Consider the following 14,518-nt stretch of genomic DNA (forward strand, 5'->3'; position numbering starts at 1 on the left):
TTACAAGCTAAATTCTAACGTCTTATTGGAGTGCCACAAACTTTATACGTTTTCACCTCGCACCGCCTCGATTAAAAAACTTAATTTTCTCTCTAGATTTATGTTTAGCCACCGACAACTAAAATAAAGATACAAGCAAACGAAAAGACCAACATTTCCACTGCACATAATTTCTACAAAAAAAATTCCAACCAACGACCTCACCCATTCACCTAACTCCATACTAATAATTTTTAATAAAATATCACGAAGAAGAGACTGAACAATTTTGCACTTGGCGTCACGTCCTATTATTTTTACAAAAAATTAGCATCATCGTTTCGCATCGTTTCTACGAAAAATGACCAACTAATAATTTCACTCGGCCTCGTAACTCTATGCCAATTATTCTCATTAAAATACCTCGAAGCGGACACTTGGTATATTACCATTTCGCATGATATCAATTAGACAGCTTAACGAAGACAATAAAAAGGAGAGGAAGGGTATTTATTTAACATATCAGAATTGGTTAAAACGCGCGTCAACCCGACAATCAAGAGGCGAAGAGGGGTTAAATAAAGAGAATGCGATAGAGGAAGTGGAGCTTCGTCAAGCTTTCGCCAGCATGAGATGTTGATCAGGCAGGTAAGCTTGGTGACACCGGTCCAACCGGCTGTCAGAACTTTATCGAATAATAAACGAATTAAACAGCGGGAAGGACGATGGGCTGGCGGACATTTAAAGTGCTCGTCCATGTCCACGTCCGTCCTGGCTAATTACCGTCGACTTTAACCGCGATCCGGAACACCAAATTTCATCCTCGACAAAACAATTTCCGCCCAGCAACTCTGTCTCACCGATTATTTCTCTACCAATTCTTTGTCGCTTCCGTTTCCATACTTTCTATATCCGCTACGATCTTCTACAGAATTTCAGACGAATTGCAGCGAATTTTGGCATTTACGTGGCCGATGAGAACACCAGTTTCCTGTTTTTATTTCCGAGTTTTGGGAAGATCGACGATTGACGCGAGCTCACACTCCACGTCAATTAGATTTTGGATGAAAGCTTCGAAGACAAGGAAGTGGCGGTTCCCCTTAAGAATTTTACGTTTCGCAGAAATTTCTGGTTTCCGACTATTCTCATCACTTTTGTTAATATCCTGCTGGCTTTAGTTCTTAATGGAATTTTTTTCTAGGAATTTCGATGGTTTTTAAAATATAATTTTAATTTATTAATAAATAATAATAATAATAAAATGTAGATCTTCGTTAGGATCTTTTTATTCATTTTTATCAGGATCTTGCGCTAACGATTCACAAGAATAGCGAAGAATTCATGATCGTATTAACGATAGATTATTATTTATTTGGTTATTTAGTTGCTTAAGTGGTTTACGATGCAGAAGACGCGTTACGAAGTAATAATGAATAAGCAAGTTGAAGGCTTCTTAGTGTCCAAAGACAGACCAGCTTTAAATTTTCAACGTGTCTATCGAGGCTGTTGTAGCTTAGTTAATCTACAAACATGGCCAAGACGGACAAAATTCTATGCGACACATCTACAGAGACCAAACTCGAACTTCGTCCCTGAAGGGACGAATTTTTTAATTTAATTGATTTTGTTATTAATTTGATAGCTAAAGAATGCAACCACTGTACACATTCGCGCATCTGTTTCAAATTTTATCAACCTAATCGCGATGTAATCGTGTCTCGTTACGATGATAATCAAATTACAAAATGTTTTGTATAATATATACATAAGAAGATCCCGGGAGTATTCGGAGTATTATCGCGAGCCACTCTATATATTTTCCGGTATGCTACAGAATTTTAATTGTCAGTATCATATCTGAGAATATAATTAAAAAAATGGAACCTAGAAAACACTATATTTCCAATATTTTATCAATTTCCTCGTATTAACGTTTTATCAGATTTTAACATTTTATCTATCTCTGATAATAATTAATATTGTCTACATCTTCCCACATTAATCTCTCGTCAATTTTTAATAGTAATCACTATTTTATCAATTTCTGAGAATGATACAATTCTGTATAAATTTTTCCATATTAATCGTTCATTAATTTTTTACAATGGTCGCTATCGTTTCAATCTTCTCATATTAATTTCCTACTGCACTTTCTCGCAATGATTGATATTTCCTGCATTTTTCTTTTTCATTATCAGAGGCTACACGTGCCGTGGCAAGCTCTGCGCTTTCTAATTTCCCGTAAACGCATAGAAATCCACGTTGCAGCGCTATAAAAGTAATATGAAACATAACGAGGCAATGAAGCTGGTAAAAAGAAAAAAGGAGGATAGTAATGGTACGAACGAGGCACGTTCACGTTAAAACCCCGTAGCAAAGTGTAAACCGAGCAACACACGGAGGTCGATTAATCACGAGCAACTAACCCTTTGGTTGTCGATCCAACCCCTTCGCCTTAGACATCCCCAAAATGCTCGAATTGCAGTCGGAGTAAGTTAATCCGACGATCGTGAGGATCGACTGTCCATCCGGGGCGCGGATAAACATCCGAAATGAATTCCAAGGGGCGGTTTCCAGGACAAGAGTGGAAGGGGGTGGGTTACTACCAACAGGAGGGTTAAATTAAGAGTGGAAAGAAGGGAGCAGCTTGGAGCGATACGCTGAACCGAGAGAAACCGAGTCGAACGCTCGTAATGCGACCAGCTTAAACTTGCAATGGGTCTCTGGGGTATAAAAGGAAAGAGAAAGAAAAAAATTGGGAGGAGGTGGAGGGTTGGATTGAGTGACTGACTGGCGGGACGTTCGACAAGATGCGACATATCTATGGGATTAGGAGTTGCTTACGAGTTTGAAGATGGTCAGTTGGATGTAGAATTAATTTTTGTTTCGAGCGGAAAATTAAAAAATTCAGAATTATCGTAGTCTGAGAAGGTAAATCGAAGTATGTTTTCTGTTAAACGTAAAAATCGTAGTGATTTTTCCCATCGTTCACTTTCTATTTTTGTATCATCCGTTGAGAAAATAACTGTTCGCTCAAACAAGAAGGCCAACGTGTCGAAGCAAACCATTATCTCAAAACTCTTGAAAATCTTGTTGATTTGTCCAAGTTCGAGATACCAGATCGAAGCATTTTCTTCTTAAATCATCGCGTCGAGCTCGAACCATATTCTCAAAATCATTTCACGAAGCTCAAACCACGTCAAACCATTCTGCGAAGGTCGGACCATTCTCCATGTTTATTTGCAATCTGCGAATACCAATTTTCCTACCTTTTGTTTTGTATCTTGTTTGTAATCTATATTTTGCGTCTGTGTAGACAGAGAATCAATTTCTCATAGGAAACCACGAGTCTGAAGAAACCACCCTCGGAATCTAAATGGCTATCTTGTTAAACGTGAGAGGCAGGCCAACGGAACGTGAAGCAATTCTGAACAATTCCGCGCAACGTTCCAACCCTCAAGTATTTTCTACTTCCATTAAAAGAAAGAGGAATCATTTTTCTCCTATACAGGGTGTTAATTTTAACTCGAACACCTAAATTATTTCTGTTACTATCGAAAGTAAGAAATCGACTAAATAGGACGTACATTTAATGGTAAAAAGGTGATTTTAAGGCGAAGGTCATTTTAACAGTTTCTTCAAGGTCATCGTATTTTTCTGCCTACTAAACATTAACCTTGCCAGTCCCGGTCAAACAATCTGTTTCAAAATTTAATTGAAAATCGTACATTCGTCGTTATTTCTTTGGTTCCTCTAACTTTGCACCGTCCGATTAATCAATTTCTTAATTTTCGTTGATATAAGAATTTACACAAAGTCGGACGAACAAAAACGAAACAACGACGCACAATTTTTAATTAAACTTCCAAATGTTAGTAACGTTAATATCAACATGTATTTTATACAGAGAATGATCGATAGAAACTAACTCCTAGAACTGAAGTTACTAAATGCAAAAGAAACAAGGCAAATCAAACCACCGTGTCCTCGAACCGTCTTATCGATCTTCCAACCTTGAAACTCCAAATACTGTATCATCCTCCACCTCTTCCTCCTCCTCCTCCTCCTCCAAAAAGAAAGAGAGAGAGAGAGAGAGAGAGAGAAAAAATAGAAATGGAGCCCCGTAAAATGGAAACGTGGACGGTGATGATAGATCGAACGCGGAGCAATTCTGGACAAAATTGGACGCGTTTTTAATGGAAGAAGCGGCGGCGATGGCGGCGGAAAACGGTGCAGTTGTTTGCCGGGCGAGCAAACACGACGGCACTTCTCGAGGGCGTAATCGAAATTGCGGGTTCGACGTCGACGAACGAGTTTCCGCGGAATCGTGATGCGACCACGGTGATTCGATTACCGTCCAGAGCAACACACAGAGATTCCAGCTTTAGTTTCGTTGGTTTGAAGAGGAAGTTGCTGCGGGATAGAGGAGAGACAGAGAGTGCTGGCCCGTGAATAAGGCTCGAAGAGGAGGCAAGGGGATGGTTTTGCCTTTGGCCGGCGGCGGCTATCCCCGGCTAGCTAACGCACTCCTGGGAAGACATAAATGTGTCCCTTTAGTGGCACACAGCCTCTCGTTTCGCGTGTCCTCGCCGAAAAGCTGCGGATTCTGCCACCCTCTGTATCAAACTTTCCTTCGTGCGTCGTAGAAACCCGTCCAAAAATTTCTTTCACCTTCTTCCAATCTTTCTTTTTACGCCTTCTTACGCGAATCGTTTGCCCACTAACTTCTTTGCCGCGATTTTCGTCCCCTTATCTTGGTTTGCGTGGCATTAATTTAAGATTAGAGTGTTTCCTGTACTACTTGGTTTGAGAATTTTTGAACAGAATAATTTGGTGCTATAAAAAGCGCTTTAGACCATTCGTTGCAATTGTCAGAGCGAATTTGTTAAATGTAACGTGAAGTGTGTTGAGAAATGTTCTGTTTATTTCTTCTCCAGGGAAATTATTTGATATGCTCATTTGAGTGGTGTACAGGGTGTTTTAATCCTTATTACGGAGATACTCGTTCCTCTACGTTAATGTTTTATTTGACGATTGGATAAGTTGAAAGCTGACAAACAATTTTTGTCTCTTCCTTCTCTTTCCTTTTTTTGGCGGTAGATGATTTAACGAGTTTGTTTAAAAGGGTATTTATCGAGTAAGTATTTTATTCTCTCATAAGAAACTTTCATTCACGTTCGTGATTTTTCATCACTCGACATCCTTTCGTAGCCAAAGTAATTTCCTAAAGAAAAATCAATCTATCTACTAACAACCTGATTCACACAAAGTATTAAATATTTAAATATGAATATAAGTTCCATCATAAATGGAAGATAAAACCTACCAACTACGTGTTAGTCACAGAGATAAAAAAAATCGTTAAAAAGTTTTTAAATCCTAAATACTATCGCCTATAATTATTATCAGCAAGTAACGTTAAGTCAGATTTAATTTGCTCACTGGTAACAATTAAGCAATTTGAATTGCTATTACAACGTCACGTATTCCGGCGTTTATAAATCACTGTTCCAAATCAATCAGACGAAATAGTTAATTGTGTCTGTGACAATATTCCTGCAAGCTGGTAATGGACTTGGGAGATTGGTCGAGTAAAACCGAGTCAAACCGAACTGGGTCCTCTGTTACTCTCCATGTAATCGAATTACGTAAGCGTATGCACGTCGAATTCGTGGAAACTCGTGCCAGTATAAACCAAATCTACAGGAAATTTTGCAGTTAGTCCCTCGAGTCTGATAAAAACCCTTACACCTGCTATCAAAAGATCGCATTCAACGTTTACACCATACGATTGATATTACGCGCAAGGAGCAACATTGAAACGCGGGAGAATAAAAGCGAAAGTTCAAGGTTAGAGCTGGTGAAAGTCGGATAGTAGCAAACTACAAAACTTGTGAATTAGAACATGTAGGGTGTCGGCAATACCTTCAACGATAACAGATTACAGATTCGTTCAACTTGACTTTTTCTAATGTGGATTATAAAACTGCGAAAGAATCGAATACGAACAAACCGTGGAATCTGAAATTGAAAATCTCGAGTCTATACGAGTTGGGAGATTTTAAATTTGGAATACTTCAGTTTTGGGATAATTTTGAGAATTCTAAGTATACGACGATGTTAAGTGTTAATACGTTAAAATTTCTACAATTGCGAGTAAAAAGATTTGAATATTCCACAAATAATACTAAAAAAAAAGGATAAAACTCAGAGAGTTATCAGTTAAAAGATTCATCATTGCATAATTAATTCTGAACAAACGTTAGATCCTAATTTTCTTCAAATACTCAATCCCCATATTCCACTTAATAAAATACCTATTAGTTGCACAAAAAATTCTATCGAATGCCAAACTCATAATTTCTTATTTTCTACCTTTTTTTTTACCTACGTTATTTAATATTTGAAATGTACATCATGACGATAAACAAAGAGAGATACGACTTCCATGAAATTTAAAACGGTTCACATCGTTTCATCGTGTCGCCAGTTTAACCCTAATTTTCGTTTGAAATCGTAGGGCGGAAGAATGCAGGGGGATTGTACGAGCCGATGTCCGTCTAAAAAATTCACCCCCTCGACCCGAGAAAAACGAAAGCGAGAAACAGAAAAGGGAGGCTACCCTCTTTATCGCCGTAGCTTTCTGCTTGTTAGAATCTCCTCGAGTTCTCCGAGATTTTTATTGGTCACGAGACTGTTTAAGAATCTCTGCATTACCCTCTTTCTCGTCCTATCTTTCATCGATCGCCGATCGTGTCAAAATTTTACGTAAAAAATCAGATACGTTTGATAAGAGCGAGGACAATTATACGTGAAACTTTAAAACTCACCGCTGTCGAGGCTGTTCTGATTCTCCAGATCTAGTCCTTGAACTGACGATGGCCTTCCTTCTTGTGCATACTCTGAAACAGAATGTTTCCTTTTTAACGATCTTTACTTTCCACTCTATATTTTTCAAATAATTCAATTTCCCAAATGCGTGAGATTTGTAGACAATTGTTACTTTCAATTCGATATCGATATTTTTCGATGAATTTGGTTCACCAGAATCGGAAGCTTGCACTATAAAACATTGAAATATTGTACAGGTAAATTCATAAACTAATTCATAAACACCAAATACCCACAAAAATTCTAAAGGTAATTCACCTAACTAGTCCACAAACTTCAAGTGTCCATGAAGATTAAGAAGATAATTGATAGACTAATTCACAAACATCAAATGCTCACAAAAATTATAAAACTAATTCACCTAACTAGTCCATAAACTTCAAGTGCCCAAGAAGATTAAGAAGATAGTTAATAAACTAATTCACAAACACCAAATGTCCAGAAAAATTATAAAGGTAAATCACAAACTAATGCACAAAGTTCAAGTGCCCTTAAAGATTATAAAGATAGTTGACAAACTAATTCACAAATTCCAGAGGCCCACAAAAATTGTAAAGCTAATTCACCTAATTAATCAACAAACTTCAAGTGTCCATGAAGATTAAGAAGATAATTGATATACCAATTCACAAATATCAAATGCCCACAAAAATTATAAAACTAATTCACCTAACTAGTCCATAAACTTCAAGTGCCCAAGAAGATTAAGAAGATAGTTAATAAACTAATTCACAAACACCAAATGTCCAGAAAAATTATAAAGGTAAATCACAAACTAATGCACAAAGTTCAAGTGCCCTTAAAGATTATGAAGATAGTTGACAAACTAATTCACAAATTCCAGAGGCCCACAAAAATTGTAAAGCTAATTCACCTAATTAATCAACAAACTTCAAGTGTCCATGAAGATTAAGAAGATAATTGATAGACTAATTCACAAACATCAAATGCTCACAAAAATTATAAAACTAATTCACCTAACTAGTCCATAAACTTCAAGTGCCCAAGAAGATTAAGAAGATAGTTAATAAACTAATTCACAAACACCAAATGTCCAGAAAAATTATAAAGGTAAATCACAAACTAATGCACAAAGTTCAAGTGCCCTTAAAGATTATGAAGATAATTGACAAACTAATTCACAGATTCCTGAGGTCCATAAAAATTGTAAAGATAATTCACTTAACTAATTCACATACTTCAAATGCCCAAGAAGATTAAGAAGATAATTGATAGACTAATTCACAAATTTTAGAGGACCATAAAAGTTGTAAAATTAATTGATCTAATTAATCTACACACTTCAAGTGCCCTTAAAGATTATGAAGATAGTTGACAAACTAATTCACAGGTTCCTGAGGTCCACAAAAATTGTAAAGATAATTGATCTAATTAATCCACAAACTTCAAGTGTCCATGAAAATTAAGAAGATAATTGATAGACTAATTCACAAACATCAAATGTCCAGAAAAATTATAAAGGTAAATCACGAACTAATGCACAAAGTTCAAGTGCCCGTGAAAATAATGAAGATAATTGATAAATTAATTCACAAATTCCAGAGGTCCATAAAAATTATACAGTTAGTCCATAAACTAGGTAATTCACAAATGCCAAATGTTCATAAAAATTATACATTTAGTTCATAAACTAGGTGATTCACAAATTCCAAATGTCCATAAAAATTATACAGTTAGTTCATAAACTAGGTAATTCACACATTCTACATGTCCATACAAATTACGAAGCTAATTCATAAACTGATTCACCAATTCCAAATGTTCAAACGTTTAAAAGAATTGCTATAAATTCCATAGTTCAATTTACCTGAAAGGTACGTAAATTGCAAACTCGCAATTTCTACTACGTCTACGCCTTTCCATACTTGATAAATTAGATTCTTTGAAAAGTACCGACGTTGAATTAAAAGTAAAACAATATCAACGGTACAATAAAATTTGCCCCAAAGATGCTCGACCATTGTCCATCCCCGATTCTCAGGATTCTTATACAATATGCATATTTACAAAATCCTCTCGCCTATCCATATAATCTCAACTGGATAAAAATCTTTCAAACCGTCCTTTATCCCTGTCCTTTTGCTCTAACTATGATCGATACCCGGTGTAACACAGAGAAAAGAAAAAGGAAAAAAAGAATAAAAAATAAAAGTATCCGATCGCGAATGCAGAGAAGAAAAGAAGGGCGTGGGGATATCGGTGGTTGTTTCGTACAAGTTACGCTTAAAGTTGCGCATACTCCGGTGGGAAATTTGAATTTTGGCCAGTTTTCCTCGACCAGCTGGCCCAAGGTGGTTCGGTCTCCTATGCACAGGAATGGGCTATGGGAGCCAATATCACCGGGGTATGGCTCCCATGGGACCGTCGCGGCTCTTTTCCACCCTTTCTCGTATTATATCCATCCGTGTAGCAGAAAGGGTCGAAAGCACGCTTACCGTGCCACCGTCGTGTATCTAAGTTCGTTCCGCCCGATCGCCCGAAATCCCATGAAATTTCAATGTGCACCTCCATTAGCCTCTGTATTGGCTGGAATTACGCCACTAGATTTTCGGGACTATAATAAAAGAAGGGAGCTGTAGAAAAGCTTGGATCACCTGGATGCGAGTAGCCAAATTGGTCGAGTCTAAGTTTCAATCATTTCTGAGCTGTGATTTAGGGCTATGTATCTAATGTTATGATTATGTATCCAGTATATATGAATTTTCAATCTAATATTTGTCGTCAAAATATTCTTTCGTTGCGGCAATCGACGAGGCAAGAAGAGATGCGAAAAGAAATTGGAAATCAAAGAATTTCTTTATGCAAGCTGTCGAGGAACTCTGTTGGAGGAATTAATTAAATTTAATTACCTTAAAATAATTAATAGAAACTAATTAAATTTCATTACAGCAAAGGTGAACGAATTTCGGAATTTGTTTCCTGGAATTTCTCTACTCTTTGTGGATGAGTGATGAATTGTTCGAAGTTGAGATAATAATTGTATTAGAGAGGGCGGAGTTGAAATGTCACGTCGAGGGTTGGAAGGTTTTGTAGATCGGTAATTAATTGATTGGAGTGTTTTTTTTTTTAAGAAAAGGGATTATCGAAGTGAAAGGAAATATTGAAAGAAGAAATTAAACGAATTAAAACAACTTAAAATAATATTAAAATAAGGCTTAAGTATTTCCTCTATTTCTCAATATCGTTAATTGTAATTTGCGTAAAAACGCACTCGATAATATATGACTCTAAGCTCGTATTACGCTAACAAAGAAGAATCACAGAGACATACGAATCGAAAACTGCAGAAGCTCGAAGAATCCAACATCCGCGTCACAGACCTCGTGCATATGCCAAACAACAGACCAATCATCATCCTAAGCTCTTGCAAAATTCAAAAGCGTCCGCAATGCGCGAATATCGATAAACGCTTCAGCCAAAAAGCTAATAAAGGAAAGTTGCACAAGTAAAAACTGAAGCTCCAGAAACTTGAAAATATCTACTACTATCCACGCTACGGATCCGTTCCTACGGACCAATCATCGTCCTAAACTACTTCTTTCGATTGTAAAAGCATTCGCAATTCGCGAATATTAGCTTTATCCTCGGAAGGACGAGGAAGGAGAAAAGAGATATCCACGAGGACGCTGGCGACTGCGTTTCAACGTAGAAAAGTTGGTTCGAAAGTTAATTGTTTATTCGAAAGTGGGAATAATTCATTGATAAGGGAACAAAGGAGAATCGCAGGGGCAAAAGTAGCAAGGAGAAGGTGTGCATTCAAGCTTGTGGAATTATCATCGCTCATAAGTCATGGGCGGCGCGAAACGTTGCAGCAAACGCAGTTCGTGGTTTCAGAGAAGAGATAACTCGTATAAATAACCCGGAAGTCCGCGGTGTACAATAGTCTTTTTTTACGAGTATGACTTTTGGGAGTTCCAAGGCCGCGCTTGGGACACTGTTGGTAATCAGTTTGTCGTTGCCACCGAAATATACTACGTGAACGACCAGAGAGAACAGAGAACATAAAAAACAAAAAAAAAAAAAAAAAAAACATTTCACTTGGTGGAATTTTAGATTTCTCATTACGTTATAACGCAGGATACGCGCTCGCGGTTCCACTGAAAAACTTTTCGATTTTTCGAGCCATATTTCTTGCTATTCTTTTGCTTTCTTTCATATAATACATATACCGTACGATATAGTTATACAGCGTCATGATACCTATACACTAATGATCATAAGTGTTAAGACACTTATTCTGTCAAAGTTATCGAAGAACTCTATCGAATCTTGCCTCGTTCAATATTTTATATTATAACCGGTTAACTGCGCTATTTAGTTTCAGGAATCTCTCATGGGGTTAGGTCACGGAGCGCGTGAATAAATACAGGCGACGACGAGTATACACGTCAAACGCACCGAAATGAATTTTTTGTTCGATGTATATACTCGTCAAACGCAGTTGACCGGACAAAGAACACACGACCCGACTGAAATAAAAGATTCGTAATAAAATAACTAAAGAGCAAAAGCAATAGAAAATATTCAATTTGTACTAGGCATCGTCGGTAGACGGTAAATTTTTGTATAATTCTATGTTGCGATAAAAAGTCCCTTATCAGTATGCCACGTTGACGGTGGCAACAACTGTCTTAAAATCCTACTGATTTTTCCATTAAACCTTCCGCCCCTGCTCTACCATTTGTTTTCTCAAATTACAAATATTAGCAAATTCTCTTCAAATAATTTCCAAATAATTTGCAGGAAAAAAGAGAAATTCGTCAAACACGAAGCATTGTCAACAAGATTGAAAAATAAGTTTCTTTAAGCCGTCAAAAGAGGACTGAAAAGGACTAAGATACGCACGATCGACACAGTTGCAATTGTCTTTGCGCCAACACGTATAAATTTCGGCGGCGCTCGAAGCTGTTGGGAACCGGTTTTGGTTTTGTATTAGCATGTAACTCCGGCAGGAGTTGAAGTTGCGATGGCTTGTGGGTGGCTGGGCGAACGTAGGGAGGGTAATTACCTCCTTGGGGAGTCCCCCTCCGTTCGCGTAGCCGGCAATAGCCCCAGCACGGGTACAGAGGCTTCCCACTGCTCCCAGTGGTCCCACGGGAACGTCCCAGTGACTCTCATACTGCTGGTTCTCATTCGACCTAAATTGGATTTTACCAGAGCGCGCGCGCGAGCGAGCTCACCCTCGGTTTTCATTCTTTTGCCGCTTCGGTCGATCGTTTTAAGTGTTGACAGGACTTGATAATGAAGATCAGATTAGATTTTATCGGGGATTTTTCGTCTTTCTTTTTGAAAATTATTTTTCTCTTTAATATCGAAGTTAAGATCGATGTTTTAGGACAATTCCTTTGAAGGTCAAGGGATTGGAAGTCGGATTGGACTTTTTGCAATTTTATGGAACTTGTGTAAAGATTAAAGATAAAGGTAGATTGAATATTACAGATTGCATTGTATGAAATTTTATGGAATTTCTTTGAAGATCAGAAGATTGAAAGTTCGACTGGATTTTTACGAGCTTTCATTTTTCTGTAAAGGTTAAAAAGTTGACAGTTCTATCGGATTTTTTCCTGGAATTTCTTTGAGGACTCCAGCGTGCAAAGTCAGACTGGATTTCATGGAATTTCTTTGACGATTAAACTGTATCGTTTCGGGAATGATCGAGATGCTCGCGAATATGCGCGGAGAATTTCTAAATTTCTATGTGGAAGGATGAAAGATTTGTTTTCTGAAGTGTGGCTACGATGTTAACAGCGAATAATATAATAATGACAGCAAAGATCATGATAATGACGACGATGGTAATACTGTAACTTGATGATAATACGACTGTTAATACTCTAATAATTATTGCAATAACGATGATATGGAAGTTGGTGATCATGATGTTAACAACGAATATTGAAAATAATGATGATGGTAATGACGATGACGATGGTAATTACACTGCTGCTGGATGATAATAGCAATGGTGATTCTGATGATAATAGTACCGAAGCTAATTGATGATAATTCTAATGACAATGGGCATGGTGATTGCTATGTTAATAGTAAATATTGAAGATAATAATAGTTGCCGTATAATGATTATGATTATTCACGTAGAGTAACGCGACGATCGATCAAATTGAAGACTCAATCGCGTTTTTGGCTTAATACAAATGATAGGAACTCCTGAAACAGCTGTACGAACTCTTGATCGCTATCTAGGTGATATAATTAAACAGATATAATAAATTAGAACTCGCGATTAGAGTTCACGATTCGAGGTACGGTTTATGATATCGCGAGACAGTTTCGTGCTTTCCATTCGAGCCTTGTCAGAGAGTTTAATTGCCGGGACGTCTCGTGACGGACATTAAATTCGAATTACTTAAGTCTGGTTTTATTAATCCTCGTCGTAACCCTATGATTATTCCAAACGAGATATTTTATTAATTATACTATGTCCAATTTCTAATTTATCACAATCGATTTTCCTATAAATGATTAACGTTGCTTTCATTTTGAAAACCAGGGTGAGATCACCATTTGCCTGAATCTACCGAACAGTTCGAATATAAACAGTGTAAATGAAGCTCATAATAGAAGACATTCTTTGATTTTCCTTATTATCCATAATTTTTTGTTCCCATAATCAGAGTACATTTTGATTGAATTAGACACGTAGATACACAGGATCATCGTTATCATTGAATTTTTTATTTTCGGAACTTGCTTTCCAGCTTCGTAATTTGTGCCAACCGGTTTGCCAGGAATAAATGAGTACACCAACTAACAATTGCTACGAAGATCGCTAACGATCATTAGATGAGGATAAGATCGCCCAAGTCGGGTCAGCGAAATTGTCGAAACAACTGAAGGGACGCGCCATATGCGTCAGTAGAATCAGACATCTTAGTGAGACACTAACTAAAGTTCCCTTCCAATATTTATATAACCCTCAAATAATAAATACCGGGACAATTTGGACTGGACATTTCATATTTACGCTTTCTAAGCTACATTTACGCGTTATTATTATAGGTACAATTCCACTTTTTAAATGAATTTCGTTATTACGTATCTCTTCATATCGTAAATTTACGATAAATTTGAGATTATTTAAATTGAATAAACAATCTGAAATAGATGTATTGCAAAATATGTTGTTGTAACGATAATAATAATAATATATTTTTTCAGCCTCGTCGCCATGAAAAGATCTACAATTGTTGTTCTTATTTGTCTTACGTTCTAAACAATGTATCCTTCTCATAAGTAAATTCACATCTTAGATATATATTAGATATATATAGATATATTTACATTTTCTCTTATCAGGCTATTTAACTAGTAGCATAGTTATCAACCTAACTATTGCCTACCTATCCAATTATACTCTGACTATTTACTATTAACCTGGTTATTAGCCACTTATTTACCTGACTATAATTGCTTATTCCTTATATAACTCGTGACTCTAATTCCTTTCCTTCCTTTTTGCTCTCCAGTTTTCTTAACCAGGCCAAAGCTTTCTCTTTTTCTTACTAACGTCTAACTATCTCCTCTGTACTAACTACCTTCCCTCTCTGGTTCCCCGCGCTCTTCTCACGCGTGCTCTAAATTTCCAAATTCGTCAAAATTCCCATCG

The 14,518-nt window shown here is 37.0% G+C and overlaps 1 protein-coding gene across 2 annotated transcripts in view; it reads right to left on the reverse strand.

Annotated features, from left to right (window-relative positions):
• Nucleotides 1–14,518, reverse strand: part of LOC126923022 (zinc finger protein 423 homolog) — a 133,047-nt gene that overhangs the window by 72,933 nt on the left and 45,596 nt on the right. For both annotated transcript variants that reach the window (XM_050736009.1, XM_050736008.1), the window contains exon 4: nucleotides 6,810–6,881. In XM_050736009.1, coding sequence (XP_050591966.1) covers nucleotides 6,810–6,881 — 72 coding nt within the window. The remainder of the gene's footprint in view (nucleotides 1–6,809; nucleotides 6,882–14,518) is intronic.

Source organism: Bombus affinis, chromosome 13, assembly GCF_024516045.1.
Source record: "Bombus affinis isolate iyBomAffi1 chromosome 13, iyBomAffi1.2, whole genome shotgun sequence".
NCBI classification, from domain to species: domain Eukaryota; kingdom Metazoa; phylum Arthropoda; class Insecta; order Hymenoptera; family Apidae; genus Bombus; species Bombus affinis.